The 13,177-nt window shown below is 32.6% G+C and overlaps 1 protein-coding gene across 1 annotated transcript; it reads left to right on the top strand.

The window, feature by feature from the left end:
* Nucleotides 1-6,968: 6,968 nt before the first annotated feature.
* On the top strand, nucleotides 6,969-8,365 carry LOC142611899 (24-methylenesterol C-methyltransferase 2). The gene has a single exon (XM_075784052.1). The coding sequence runs from the start codon at nucleotides 7,057-7,059 to the stop codon at nucleotides 8,137-8,139; it is 1,083 nt and encodes a 360-aa protein (XP_075640167.1). The 5' UTR covers nucleotides 6,969-7,056; the 3' UTR covers nucleotides 8,140-8,365.
* The last annotated feature ends 4,812 nt before the right edge of the window (nucleotides 8,366-13,177 follow it).

Raw genomic sequence — 13,177 nt, 5'->3', positions numbered from 1 at the left:
TCATCCCACATCATATAGTACTCTATTTGGTTGCCCAGAAAGTTGGAGCAATAAAATTCAAAAATTTCAAGTTATTAGTTGATTTTTTATTATTTATTATTTCATTTTCATGGTCTTTCAATGGTTTTTAGCGAAAATGACATGGTTGTTTAGCTTCAGTGTCAATGAAATAGTGAGATTTTTTTTTTTCATTCACCTTAAATTTTCTCAAGAAACAAACAAAGATTATTTATATAATCAGTTTGTAATTTTATTAATTTAGAAAGGGTATATTGAAAAATTCATTTGGTCAATAATTTATTTACTCTACTCTCCCTCAAAATCTCTCCAATTTAGGGGAATTAAAAATGAGGGGTTAGAGGTAATTGAAACCCTTCCAAACCTCTCTCCCTCCTGCCTTAAAAAACTTCCAAATAAGGTAATTGAATTACTCTCCCTCCCTTTACTCTACTCTCCCTCCTTTTTTAAACTTCCAAACATGCCATTAGTTTTTGTTTTTTTAGGTACAGCATATTCAGATTTTAACAAGCACCACACTTTTTTTTTTAGTATACAAACTTATTAACAAGTTTAAATTGAACCAAACGGACACTAAAAAATAAAGATATGGACGATAATTGATGGGACTGACGAACTGAACTTATCTGGACGAAGTCATCCAGACCAACAAAGTGGCGTTTACAGACGAGGTAATCAAATGTTACTGACGATTCCAGCTCCATCACAGACGAAGGGAAAGAAGCCACTTAATGCACTTTAAATAAATACCTCAGGCGGTTTCAATGATAGTTGTATGGACCATTAAGAGGCCATTAAAGCTCATATCAACAAGCCAGGAGGCATTACTAAAAGAGGCATTAAAGTCACAATAACTGCCACAACGGCTAGAATCTAGAACAACATATATAAAGCCCACGCATTGCTAACACAAGGTACGAATATAGTTACAAGATATCCCTAGTCATTCTTATAGTCTATTATTATAACTCTCTTGTACTAACTTTGGCATTGGAGGAGTTGTGGCAGGCACCACACCGGTGACCATTTCAGAGAATTTCTTCTTCCATCGCGACACAAGCAGACCTCTGGTCCCGTTTGGACGACCTCACTACAACTGACGAACCCGTGATTTATCAATAATAAAAACTTCGACATCGTTGATGAAGTTTTATATATGTTTTTTAACAAAAAAATAATATATATATATATATATACACACACATGCTTAAATTAGATTAGAGTAGAATTTCTATCTTGTATCAAATATGTGTGTGTATGTGTGTGTGTGTGTGTGTGTAAGTTCTTTAATAAATGTTACGTTCATAATATTTTTACAAGACTTTCATAACAAATTTTAAGTGATAAGCAGTTAGTTTGTTATTGGTAGTTACTAGCGGGTAACAAAAAAGTAATTCTAGTGGTGAATTTAAATTAAAGCTATAGTGAATAGTGATAACTTACCACATAAAATTTACTATGAAAATATTATAGACGTATTATTTATATTATTTTAATTTAAACAAATAGATGGAGCTTTGAATAATATAAAAGTTTATGTCAATCACAATGACTTGGAAACAAGTATCATTAGAACACAATTAAAACACATAATATACATCATTGTCAGTTTCTTTAAAACAATCTCTCTTTCTTCATATATATATATATATATATATATATATATATATATATATATATATATAAGTTAAAATACTTAGTATTCTAAAATAAGAGATGGGTTCAAGTTACACCTGGTGTAACTCTTTAGAGTTACACCTTTTTTAAACCATTGGATTTAAGTAGATCTAATGGTCAAAAAAAGACCCTCATTAATGCTGATATTCTGATTAAGATCTCATTAATTATCCCATATTTATTATAATTTATATCTATTTTTAAACCCCAAAAAAAAAGTTATATTTGACTCTCTTTACGTTTCTCTCTTTATCTCTTTCTCCTTTACCGTTGTTCCACCTCCATGGATAGATTGCCGGCAGAAGAAGGAAAAAAAAAAAACCGTGGAACAACATTAGAGGTTTTTGCTCATATGCTTCCCTATAAACAACTGAAGGTTTTAGAAACATATTTTCAATCTCATATCATAATTGGAAATCCACAACGTCAAGATAGAAATAATCACCAAATACACATCAATGATTACATTGATTAGCAAGCCAAAGATTAGATTATGCAACTTCATTATTAGAAGAATAAGGATAGTATTCAAATCCATCCGATACAGTAAGCAATTTTTCAGAATTTTCAAAGTATAAAAGTAAAAAGTAGGGAGTCAATTCAAGTTAATCTCTATATTGCCAGACTAGTAAAAAAAATTAAATGTCTCATGCACTCTGACTGCTATCTCTTTTGAACAAGTAATATAATTGTTACAAGTAATTAAATGTCTCCTGTTATTTTTTTATTAAACACAGTAAAAATTACGCAGTTATTTTTTTATTAAACACAAAAACTAAAATCAACTTCAACACTATGGCTAAAAGAGCAAATATCATTCTCTCTCAGATTGTTGTTTCAGCTTGGTTAGTGTTCGTCTTGGTTTTTTTTTTTTTTTTTTTTTCCTTTGGCAACCTGTAGAGGTGGATCAATGGTGGAGGAGCAATGATGGAGGAGACAAAGAGAGAGCTTGGTTAGTGTTCGGCTTGGTTTTTTTTTTTTTTTTTTTTTCTTCCTTTGGCAACCTGTAGAGATGGAACAATGGTGGAGGAGCAATGGTAGAGGAGACAGGGAGGAAAACGGAGAGAGAGAGAGAGAGAGAGAGGGAGTTAGACGTTTTTGGGTTTAGAGATAGGTTTAAAATGTAATAAATGAGAATAATTAATGAGATCCTAATAAGAATATTTGTAATAATGATGGTCTTTTCTTAACAATTGGATCTACTTAAATCTAACGGTTTAAAAAAGGTGTAATTCTAAAGAGTTACACCAGATGTAACTTGAACCCATCTCCTAAAATAAATAAATAAAATCTATTTTAGTATATCTCACATTCTCACTCCACTAAGACGGTTTTCTGTTTAAAGTTAGGAATCATGGGTCATTTTGAGTTTTGAAAGTAATTCTTAGAATTCAATAGTTGTCATCTCTTTTGGAGAGTCTCAAATAGAAAAAGGTATTTCATGAATCGATACCAAATTACATTTTTTTTCCTCAAAAAGTATTAATATAAGTCATATTTTGAGCAAAAACGAGATTTATAGACTAGTCTACGTTGGCAATAATAGACACTAGTAAAAGCATTTCAGAATTATTCCATACAATATTTTAATAATTAATGCATCTCAGAAGTTAAGAACTTAGTTTATGATGACAAGAATGTTTTAGGCTTTTTGGGAACTATTGCAAATCAATGACAAGTAATTAATATCCTTGTAGTCAAATGATACTTACTGTTAGAAAAATTAAGATTGGGGTCCAATATTAAACTCATAATTTGTGTGGAATCTAAGATAAGGTAGTCCTACGAGATCATGGTAGCCCATTATTAGAACCCAAAAAAAAATGTTAATTGAGAATTGGACACTTCCTAGATGTGGGCACATCATAAGGACTCCAAAAGCAAGAGAGTATAAAGGGGAAAGGGGGTTAAGCTAAAGGGGTTGGACAAATTAGGGTGCGAAACACGAGCGTAAGGAGATGTTAAAACACTGGGGAACTAGGGTACAGCTCGAAACTCAAATAGTAAGTTTGGCAGGAGGATAATATCCTCAGCCCAACCCCCGGGGAACAAGTAAGGGTTAACATAAAGACTCAATTCATTGCAATAGCCATGTGGGCCAAGAACATCACCCGACAACAAATTAATTGATGATCTAGGCCCAAGTTACCAATTTTTGGGCTCTAGTACTACAAGTACCTAAACATGTATATATTTAGGTATGTCCATGGGTGATTAAAAAAAAATGAACAATTTGTCAATAAAAAGAAAGAATAAAACATGCTAGTTACAAGCTTACACTATGAACCAATATGTTAGTGGATTCATGATGTGACATAATTTTAGCATTTCATTTTAAGTGGATGGTGAGAATTTAAAGAACTCTACATGGTATAGTAACCTAGGAACTCTAAAAGATTTTAATCAAGGACTATATATTCTATAATTTAAAGAAATTATGATTTGGTAATATTTTAATAAAGAATTTAAATATATACGCGTGTGTGTATGTGCACGCGCTTGTGTTTTAGAAAAATGTAAGTAGAGTTTTTATTGCAAAATAAAGTCCACTTGAAATACAATTTCCAAATTAGAGGCTAGTTTTTCTACCCAAACATCTAAAATTGCATACCCAAACATCTAAAATTGCATATAAAACATTGAACCTGCTCTTTTGGCAAGGGAGTGGACAAGTCACATTCTCAATTTACATGACTAAAAGTAAAACTATGTAATGAGGAGAACTCTCTAATGAAGGGTTTAAACATAGAATAGAATTCAAAATTAGTTAAGAATATAAGGGCTTAATATCATGTAAAATTGCACGGCCTTGAAAAGCTCACATGGTGTAAGTTCCAATTACACTCCATTTTTTTCGATGTAAAATCATGTGTAAATATAATTTTCTTTGCTTTCAAGTTTTAAATAGTATCAGGAAAAAAAAAGTATAAAAGGAAAATTATATTTGGTCAACTAAAAAAGTATGATTTTTTTTTAGATATTATTTTCCACTATTTTCTATGTGGAAAATGACTCTATTTCAATTTTCATAACAAGCTAAATAAAAGAAGATAAGAGATTATTTTTCAACTCATTTAAAGTTGCTACTAAAAATAGAAAAATGATATAGTTTTATAGAAAATATATATTTTTTAAAATGAATAATTTTTAAGGAAACATTAACGTTAAATCAAACATAGCATAACTCAACTTATAAAAATTTGTTGTTGTTGTTGCAGTGTTTTTTTTTTCCCCAAGAAACTAAGGGGCTGTTTGGATTTGCTTGTTTTTATCACCCATAACTCAAAACTGGTGGGTTCCATGGCACAGACACCTGTTTGGATTTTTTCTGAGTTTTTTTTTTTCATCACTCAATTCTCACTAAATTGAGTGATGAGTAATGGAAATTGGAAACACTTTTTCGATATTTTGAGTTATGGAAACTGAGTTTTAGTGGCAGTTTGGTAATTTCCTGAGGAACACATGGGCCCATGGCAGAGAATTGTACAATCCACCTTAGAACTTTTGCTCTCTCCAACACTCCACCCAACAACTACTACTCACATGCCTCTCCCCTTCCCACGAAAGCCATTGAAAAGCATATCATTCAATACATTTCTTTAGAGCAACATCACCCACACCGAACCCTTCACGGCCTCACTTCTTCTTCTCCAATCTCACACCCCATTCACGGCCTTACTTCTCCAATCCGTCCTTCACCCTTCCCATGGTGACCCTTCTGATGAAGAAGATCTTAAATGCTGCTCAACCTTGGGCACTATGAACTCCGGCAATGACGAGATCGACAAGTTTGGGTCTTCACGGAAGTTACTGGTAGGTCAATTTGGCTTGGAGGACGAAGGAATCACAGATTGGTCTGGTATGGATTGGATTTCAGTGAGGAGGAGGGAGGAAGAAAGCGATAGCGATGTAGGTGGGTGAAGCTTGAGCGGAAGCCATTGATAGTGTCACGATGTTAAGTGTGTGAGACCAAATGGAGAAGAAAATTGAGTTTGGTAAAGTTAGGTATTTGAGGTGAGTGGAGTTAATAGGGCCGGGTAGGGGTTCAGGTGCATAGGTGAGGTCAGAGAGCATGGGTCCTAGTTTTTTTTAGCTTTTTAGGCTGAAAACATAATTGGATTTTGGGTGCCAAACAGGTTGAGTGAAATATTTCGTCATTATTGGGTGATAGAAAATGAGTTATGGAGTGATAAGTGATAGGTGATGTAAACTAAGGCTCCGTTTGGGAGTTCATAAGGGAATGAAATTGAATGGAATGGAATGATCATAAGGGAATAGAAAGGAATGGAATGAAATGTACTTAAGTAAGGGAAATGAATGAAATGGAATAAAATTAAGTACCTTGATTGAATGTTTTAATATAAAGGAATGAAAATGAATGAAAATGAATGGAATGTAAGTAATCTTGTTTGAGAGCGACATGGAGGGAATGAAATAGAATCATTTGATGACAATATTATTATTAAATCCCTATTTTAAAATAAAGGGTTGCATATATAGGGGTATTTTGAGAGTTTTAGTAAAAAAATCATTAAGTCTAATTCCATTCCTTCTCAATTTCAGGGGAATGAAAATTTAAGTTTTAAGGGAATAAAGAAGAATGAGTGTTCCCTCCTACTCATTTTATTCCCTCCCACTTAAACTCCCAAATAAAGAAATGGGCTTTTCATTCCTTCCATTAAAACTCCCAAATAAGGGAAAGGAATAATATTCTAAAATTATTCTTTTTATTTCTTTCCATTCTATTCTATCCCCTCCTCCCAAACAAGGCTTAAGTAATGAGTGACTATTTTTTTTCCACCCTAATAGCCTCTAAATTTTAGTTATTAAATAAGAGATATAGAGTTCTATTATTGTCTACACCAAAACTAATTGAAATTTTGTTGTTTTTATAAAATAAAAACTTATGTGGTAGTAAGGTCAACCGGCCAAACTTGTATTACCTGGACTGCTATATATAGATTTGTGACAACTCTAAATACAGTATCTGTTTTCAATTGACGTTAAATTTATTAAAAAAAAAAAAAAAAGCCACCAAAAGAAAAAAGTATACATTTACTTAATTGGTTTCCTTATTTTGATTATTTTCTTATATATGTTTAGTTTAAATAAAAAGGAAAATAAAACGGAAACCCGAAATTTTGGCCAGGTATTTTTGTCTTCTACTCCTGATCCACGTATTCAAACTCACCAACTAGATTCACGCGCCTCGCGCGTGCATCGATCAAACGGTCTATAAAAGCCGAAGACTTTTTTGATTTTTTTCCAAACAGGATGAGAATATAATAAGAGACACACATATCCCAGCTTTCCTCACTCTCTCTAATAACCTCTCTCTGATCTCTCTCTCTCTCTCTCACAATGGATACTGTTGCTCTCTTCTGCACTGCGGCTCTACTGGCCGGTGGAGTCTACTGGTTTGTTTGCGTACTTGGCTCCGCCGAACAAAAGGGCAAAAACGCCGTCGATCTCTCCGGCGGTTCACTCTCATCCGAGGAAGTTCGAGACAATTACAAGCAATACTGGTCCTTCTTCCGCCGCCCACAAGGGATCGAAACCGCCGACAAAGTCCCTGACTTTGTCGACACTTTCTATAACTTAGTCACCGACATTTACGAGTGGGGCTGGGGCCAGTCCTTCCATTTCTCACCGTCGATCCCCGGAAAGTCCAACCGCGAGGCCACGCGCATCCACGAAGAAATGGCCGTCGATCTGATTGACGTGAAGCCCGGAGATCGAGTCCTCGACGTTGGGTGCGGAGTCGGTGGGCCCATGCGAGCCATCGCGGCCCACTCGCGCGCGAAGGTCGTGGGCATCACGATCAACGACTACCAAGTGAATCGAGCCCGTATTCACAACAAGAAAGCCGGGCTCGACTCGCTCTGCGAGGTCGTGTGCGGGAACTTCCTCGAGATGCCATTCCCGGACAACAGCTTCGACGGCGCGTACTCGATCGAGGCCACCTGCCACGCGCCGAAGCTCGAGGAGGTCTACGCCGAGATCTTCAGGGTTTTGAAGCCCGGATCTTTGTACGTGTCGTACGAATGGGTCACCACAGAGAAGTACAGAGGTGACAACCCAGAACACGTGGACATCATCCAAGGTATCGAACGAGGTGACGCTTTGCCTGGTCTCAGAAACTACTTGGATATAGCGGAGACAGCTAGGAAAGTAGGGTTCGAGGTTGTTAAGGAGCGAGATCTGGCTAAGCCTCCGGCGCTACCTTGGTGGACTAGGTTGAAGATGGGTAGGATTGCCTACTGGAGGAACCACATTCTTGTGATGGTCCTCTCTGCTTTGGGAATCGCACCAAAAGGTACTCTCGATGTGCACGAGATGCTTTTCAGGACCGCTGACTACTTGACTCGAGGTGGTGACTCTGGGATTTTCAGTCCGATGCACATGATCCTCTGCCGAAAGCCTGAGTCACCAGCATCGTCTTAAGCCAATGGTGAGGTAACACCTCGGACTCGGTTCAAGAACCCCCTGTGCCAACCGCCTGTTACTTTTAGTTTTTTAAATTCTATTTTCTTAGTTTGTTTTTGTTTTTGTTTTTGTTTTTGTTTTTGTTTTTGTTTTTTTGCCTCTAATTTCAATTTTCTACTCGTTCCTTATTTGTATTTTTTGTTTCTGAATTTTAAATTAAATCTCGTGGTTGGATTTTGGTTTCGATTCTAGTTTTCTTGTTTGTACTGTGGCTTAACTGAAAAGAGCTAGTTTGGTGGAGTCCTTCCTTGTTGTAGCTGTGTCTTTTCAGTGACAAGCTCAACTGCAGAAGATGGTGAAAAGACATTATTAAAAAATAAAATAAAGGAGCTCTATAAATTATCTGTTAATTATTATAAAATTAAATACTTTATGTTCTTCTCTCTCATATTAATTGAGGGTGTCATTAATTAAATTCAGTCACACACTCACACGCACCGAGGTCTCTCCCTAGTGAGTAGTGGACTTAAAAAGCTTACTCATTTATTATACGAAAAATAATTTTTTAATATTTTCCTAATAAATTTGAAGTTATTTATTATTATTAATTATTATTGTTATGAAAAAAAAATAATTTTAATATTAAATTTAAATTTAAATTTAAATAAATAACCATTAATCATCTCTAATTTATCATAAAAATCTTATGAATGTAATCCCTCGTATTCCTAAAAATATTCTATAATTTTTCCTCTTTTTCTCTGCCCACTTAATTTTATTTTATGTAATATCTAATATGATAATATCTAGCGTGAAGAATCTCCTCCTCGGATTTTCCGTCAAAGAAAGTTTCGGTATCAGCTCTGGATTTTGGTTAATAGGATAAGTGGTAGAAATTATATTAAATCTTGGACCACGTCAAATATCTATTACTTCAATATAGGACTTCCACCTATTTAAAGTTCATGTCAAAACGTCCGCTATTTCAATCTGAGACTTCTATCTATTTAAAGTTGATTCTGGTTATGATTTAAAAAAAAAAAAGAAAAAAAGTTAAAAACAGAAATTGGCTTTCCCTCAATACGAGACTTCTACCTATTTAAAGTTTGCTGTTTTTAATAGAATAGTTGATAAATGACTTCGTCGACTTACCTATTTAAAGTTGCTGAATTTGTTTATGTTTAAAAGAAAAATTAAACTGAAATTGAATTTCACTAAGCAATTTTAAGCATTTAAGAGTTTTTTAATAAATAGAATGGTAGATAAGTGATTTGGTTCACTAATAAAATGATAAATAAGTGACTTGGTTCACTAGTAAAATGATAGATAAGTGACTTGGTCTATTGTAAGAATAGAATAATTTCTTGATAAATTGATAACATTCACTCAGCAATTCACTTAGCAATTTTAAACGTATTGGAGTTTTTAGTAGAATGGGGGATAAAAATGACTTGGTTCACGTAAGAATCAGTTCATCGTAAAAATCTTATAAAACGTTGTTTTGAATAGTATAATTTCTCTTTAATAAAAAAAAAAAAAAGATTAAGAGGCCAAACAAACATTTGGAGAGCGTGAGTACAGGCGAAACTTCCTCTAGAGTGAGTTAGATTAGTGACTTTGTACTTGGTGAGTGGAGTGGTACCCGAGGCGCACATGGGGTTAGAGTGAAACAATTGCTAGTTTGCTGAGGTGGGGAGCACTGGATCTTTACGCATGCTGTGTTGTTATGTTCTGGACAAAGTCATATAATCCCGCCAAAATCTATCTTAACCTTTTTGTTTTTGTTTTTGTTTTTTTTTTTTTTTCGGCTTCTTATCTACAAACTTGGGACAACGCATATGGGCCACACTACACTCACTTTGGATCTCTCAACGATTGCCACCAGTACAGTGCTACTAGTTTCGCAAAAAATCTAGTACCATTTTTTAAAATGCATAAACACAACAACACAACTCACTGGCGAGAAAAAGTGACGGAATTACGTGAATGTGATATGTAACAAATTACGGTCCGTCATATAAAAGAGTGGTAACAAAATTTGTGTCAGATTTTTATTTATAAAAAAAAAATAATAAATTTATGTAAAAATAATAGGCAACTAATTATAATTTATTACACAAAAAAATTGTAGTAAAAGTTGTAAATTTGTTTACAATAGTAGAGGAACTCCTAGTTTTGTTTTTGTTATTTTTTTAATTATGTGTTTTATTTATTTATTTATTTCAAATTAAGAGTAGTAATGGTAAGAGAGTTATTTACTAACCACAGTTTTTGTGTCATAATCTGTCACAACTATGATTTGACAAAAGGTAAATAGTTTCCTAAAACCTTCACATAAATAAATAACTTTTTCTTGTCACATTAAAATTGTGATAAAAGTACCTACATTTTTTTCTCAGTAATGATAACTCAATGTAACCTTTTAGATTAGGAAACCAAATAGCCAGATTTAAATAGGGCAAATTTGTTAATGGCCAGACAGTATAGTTTTATTTATTTATTGTATTTATATAGGTAACAATAAATTAATTTTTTAATAAACACTTTAATAAGTTGTTTTTTTGTTTGTTTGAGGAACTCTTTAATAAGTTGTTAATAAATCAATTCGTCTAACATAAAAGCATATAGTTATAGTTTATTGTTTCTCTTTTCTCCTTTTGCACGTGACAGACACATGATGATGGTATGGTGTGGTTGTATAAATAAATATAAGTGTCCTGATCCGAACATCAGATCACGTTGATGAGTTTGATATTTTGGATACTTGGATCTGTGTATCTATATTCACGACAGTTGGCAAGATGCCTTTTGATAACATGAACATAACCTGTAAAGTTGTCGACATTCATGGCAGTACATGATTACAGTGGTATCCTGATTCCGAAAGTACTTCGTGATGGTTGGCTAACATGAATAAAATAAAATAATAAATTATTTATTTCTGAAAATATTTTATGAAAAATCTAAAAAAATTTACAATTTTTTTAATTTTTGATAAATTTTTTTTAAAAATAATATATTATTATGTGTTCTTAAGATACACATTAGTAAAAATTATTAAAAAAAAACAGAAGAAGCAAATTTAAATGCTATCAAGCATTTGTTCTTTGAGGGATCAAATACAAAATTACGATGATATTTTATATATTCTTAATTAATATGATTATAAAAAGAGATCTTGTGTTCTGTATAGCTGTTAGGTCTGCTGTAATCTTTGTTCTTGAACTGTGAGATTTGTGTAGCTGATATATTTTTTGTGAGTTGTGTTTTGTACTTGGAAAAAATGTTAGGACCACAACAAATTAACAAACAAGTGAAATTATACAACAAATTTATTGTGGTCCTAATATTGTTGTTTGTAATTGTGTTTTGATCAATAATATAAAAGTTAAATAATCAATATAAGTGTTTATGTAATACAAAATGTGTTATATTTATTAAATTTTACAAATTTTTCTTATAAACAAGATTAACAAATTATGATATTATATATATATATATATGATAATTTTAACCTATCTATAATCACCAATTATTTAAGAAATCAAAAAATACAAAAATGAGCAATTACAATATCTTTATTTTTTCCCTAAATTATTTAAGAATATTATTAATATAACTATGTCTATATGTTCATTATGAAATTATGATTGTATAAATGTCCAATTAATATATAACTCTTCCAGACAAAGAATTTTGGAAGGGCTTATAGTAAATGCAGGGAAGACAGAGGACTAGTTAGAGGGAACTAGTATAGTACAAGATTAAGGGTCTAATGATTAAGTCAATAAACCTCAATGAATTGAAATAATAGAATAAGTGGAAGAAATGCAGTCATGTGTCTTGTACCTTTGATAATGAAGTGGGTTGTTCCGTTTATAGTCAGACTCAGAGGGAACTAGTGTGGTACAAGCTTAAGGGTCTAATGTTTTTTTTTTTTTTTTTTGATACATTAAGGGTCTAATGTTTAAGTCAATAAACCTCAACTAACTAAAATAATATATAATAATTAGCCAAAATGTAGCCATGTGTCTTGAACCTTTGCTAATAAATGCCCTATTTCCATTATCTAAGGGGTTATTATTATGGTTGTAACAACAACCGGCTTAATGAGAGTTTACGGTCGTTAATAATTTAATAAAAATTGTTATATTTATTAAATTTAATGAACACAACTAGTTTCTAAAAAAAAAATGAACACAACTAATTAACAAATTAAAAAAACAAATTTTTTGTGGTCTTAACATTGTTGTTTGTACTTTGTTTTGATCATTAATATATAAGTTAAATACTTACTTCATAATCAATATACATGTATATGTACTACAAATTGTTATATATATATATTAAAATTAACAATTTGTTTTTATAAAAAAAATTTAACAAATTATGATAAAAATATTTAAACTATCTATCAGCAATTATTTAAGCAATCGACAAGTACAAAAATTAAAAACAAAACATTACAGTACCTTTATTTGTTTTCTTAAATTATTTAATTTTAATATTAAAGATAACTATGTCTACGTTTTCATTATGATCGAATTAATTTCTAAATAATATATAACTCATCCAAACTAAGAGTTTTGGAAGGTCTTATAGTAAATGCAAGGAGGAAAAATGACTAGTTAGGGAACTAGTGTAGTACAAGCTTAAGGGTCTAATGTTTAAGTCAATAAACCTTAATGAATTGAAATAATAGAATAAATAAAAGAAATGTAGCCATGTGTCTTGTAACTTTCCTAATGAAGTGGGTTGCTTCTTGTTGATGCTCATTTTGGGAAAGCCCAGCAGCAAGAAGGAGTCCAACTACATGGGCAGGAAGAGAGTTAGTGGATTGAGAAAAAGAAACTCATCAAGTCCGAATGATTGGAATGATAAGTCTTAGGCAAAGTAAACAAATGAGTCTTGGAAAAGCAAATGGGCCAACATGAGCCCAAAGGAAGAAGCAATAAACCCATGGGCACTATGTGATGTAGAAAAGTGAGAATGAGCCACAACAGGCCCAAGTAAAGAAGTAAGGGGTTATGGAAAGCCCATGAACTCCAAGGATGAA

This window comes from Castanea sativa, chromosome 1 (assembly GCF_040712315.1).
Source record: "Castanea sativa cultivar Marrone di Chiusa Pesio chromosome 1, ASM4071231v1".
Classification (NCBI taxonomy): domain Eukaryota; kingdom Viridiplantae; phylum Streptophyta; class Magnoliopsida; order Fagales; family Fagaceae; genus Castanea; species Castanea sativa.
Note: the sequence above shows the minus strand (reverse complement) of the source record. Positions and strands in the feature narration are given on the sequence as shown.

Bases quoted from the DNA above. Each gene is read 5' to 3' on its own strand.
- LOC142611899 (XM_075784052.1), top strand. From the start codon at position 7,057: ATGGATACTGTTGCTCTCTTCTGCACTGCGGCTCTACTGGCCGGTGGA.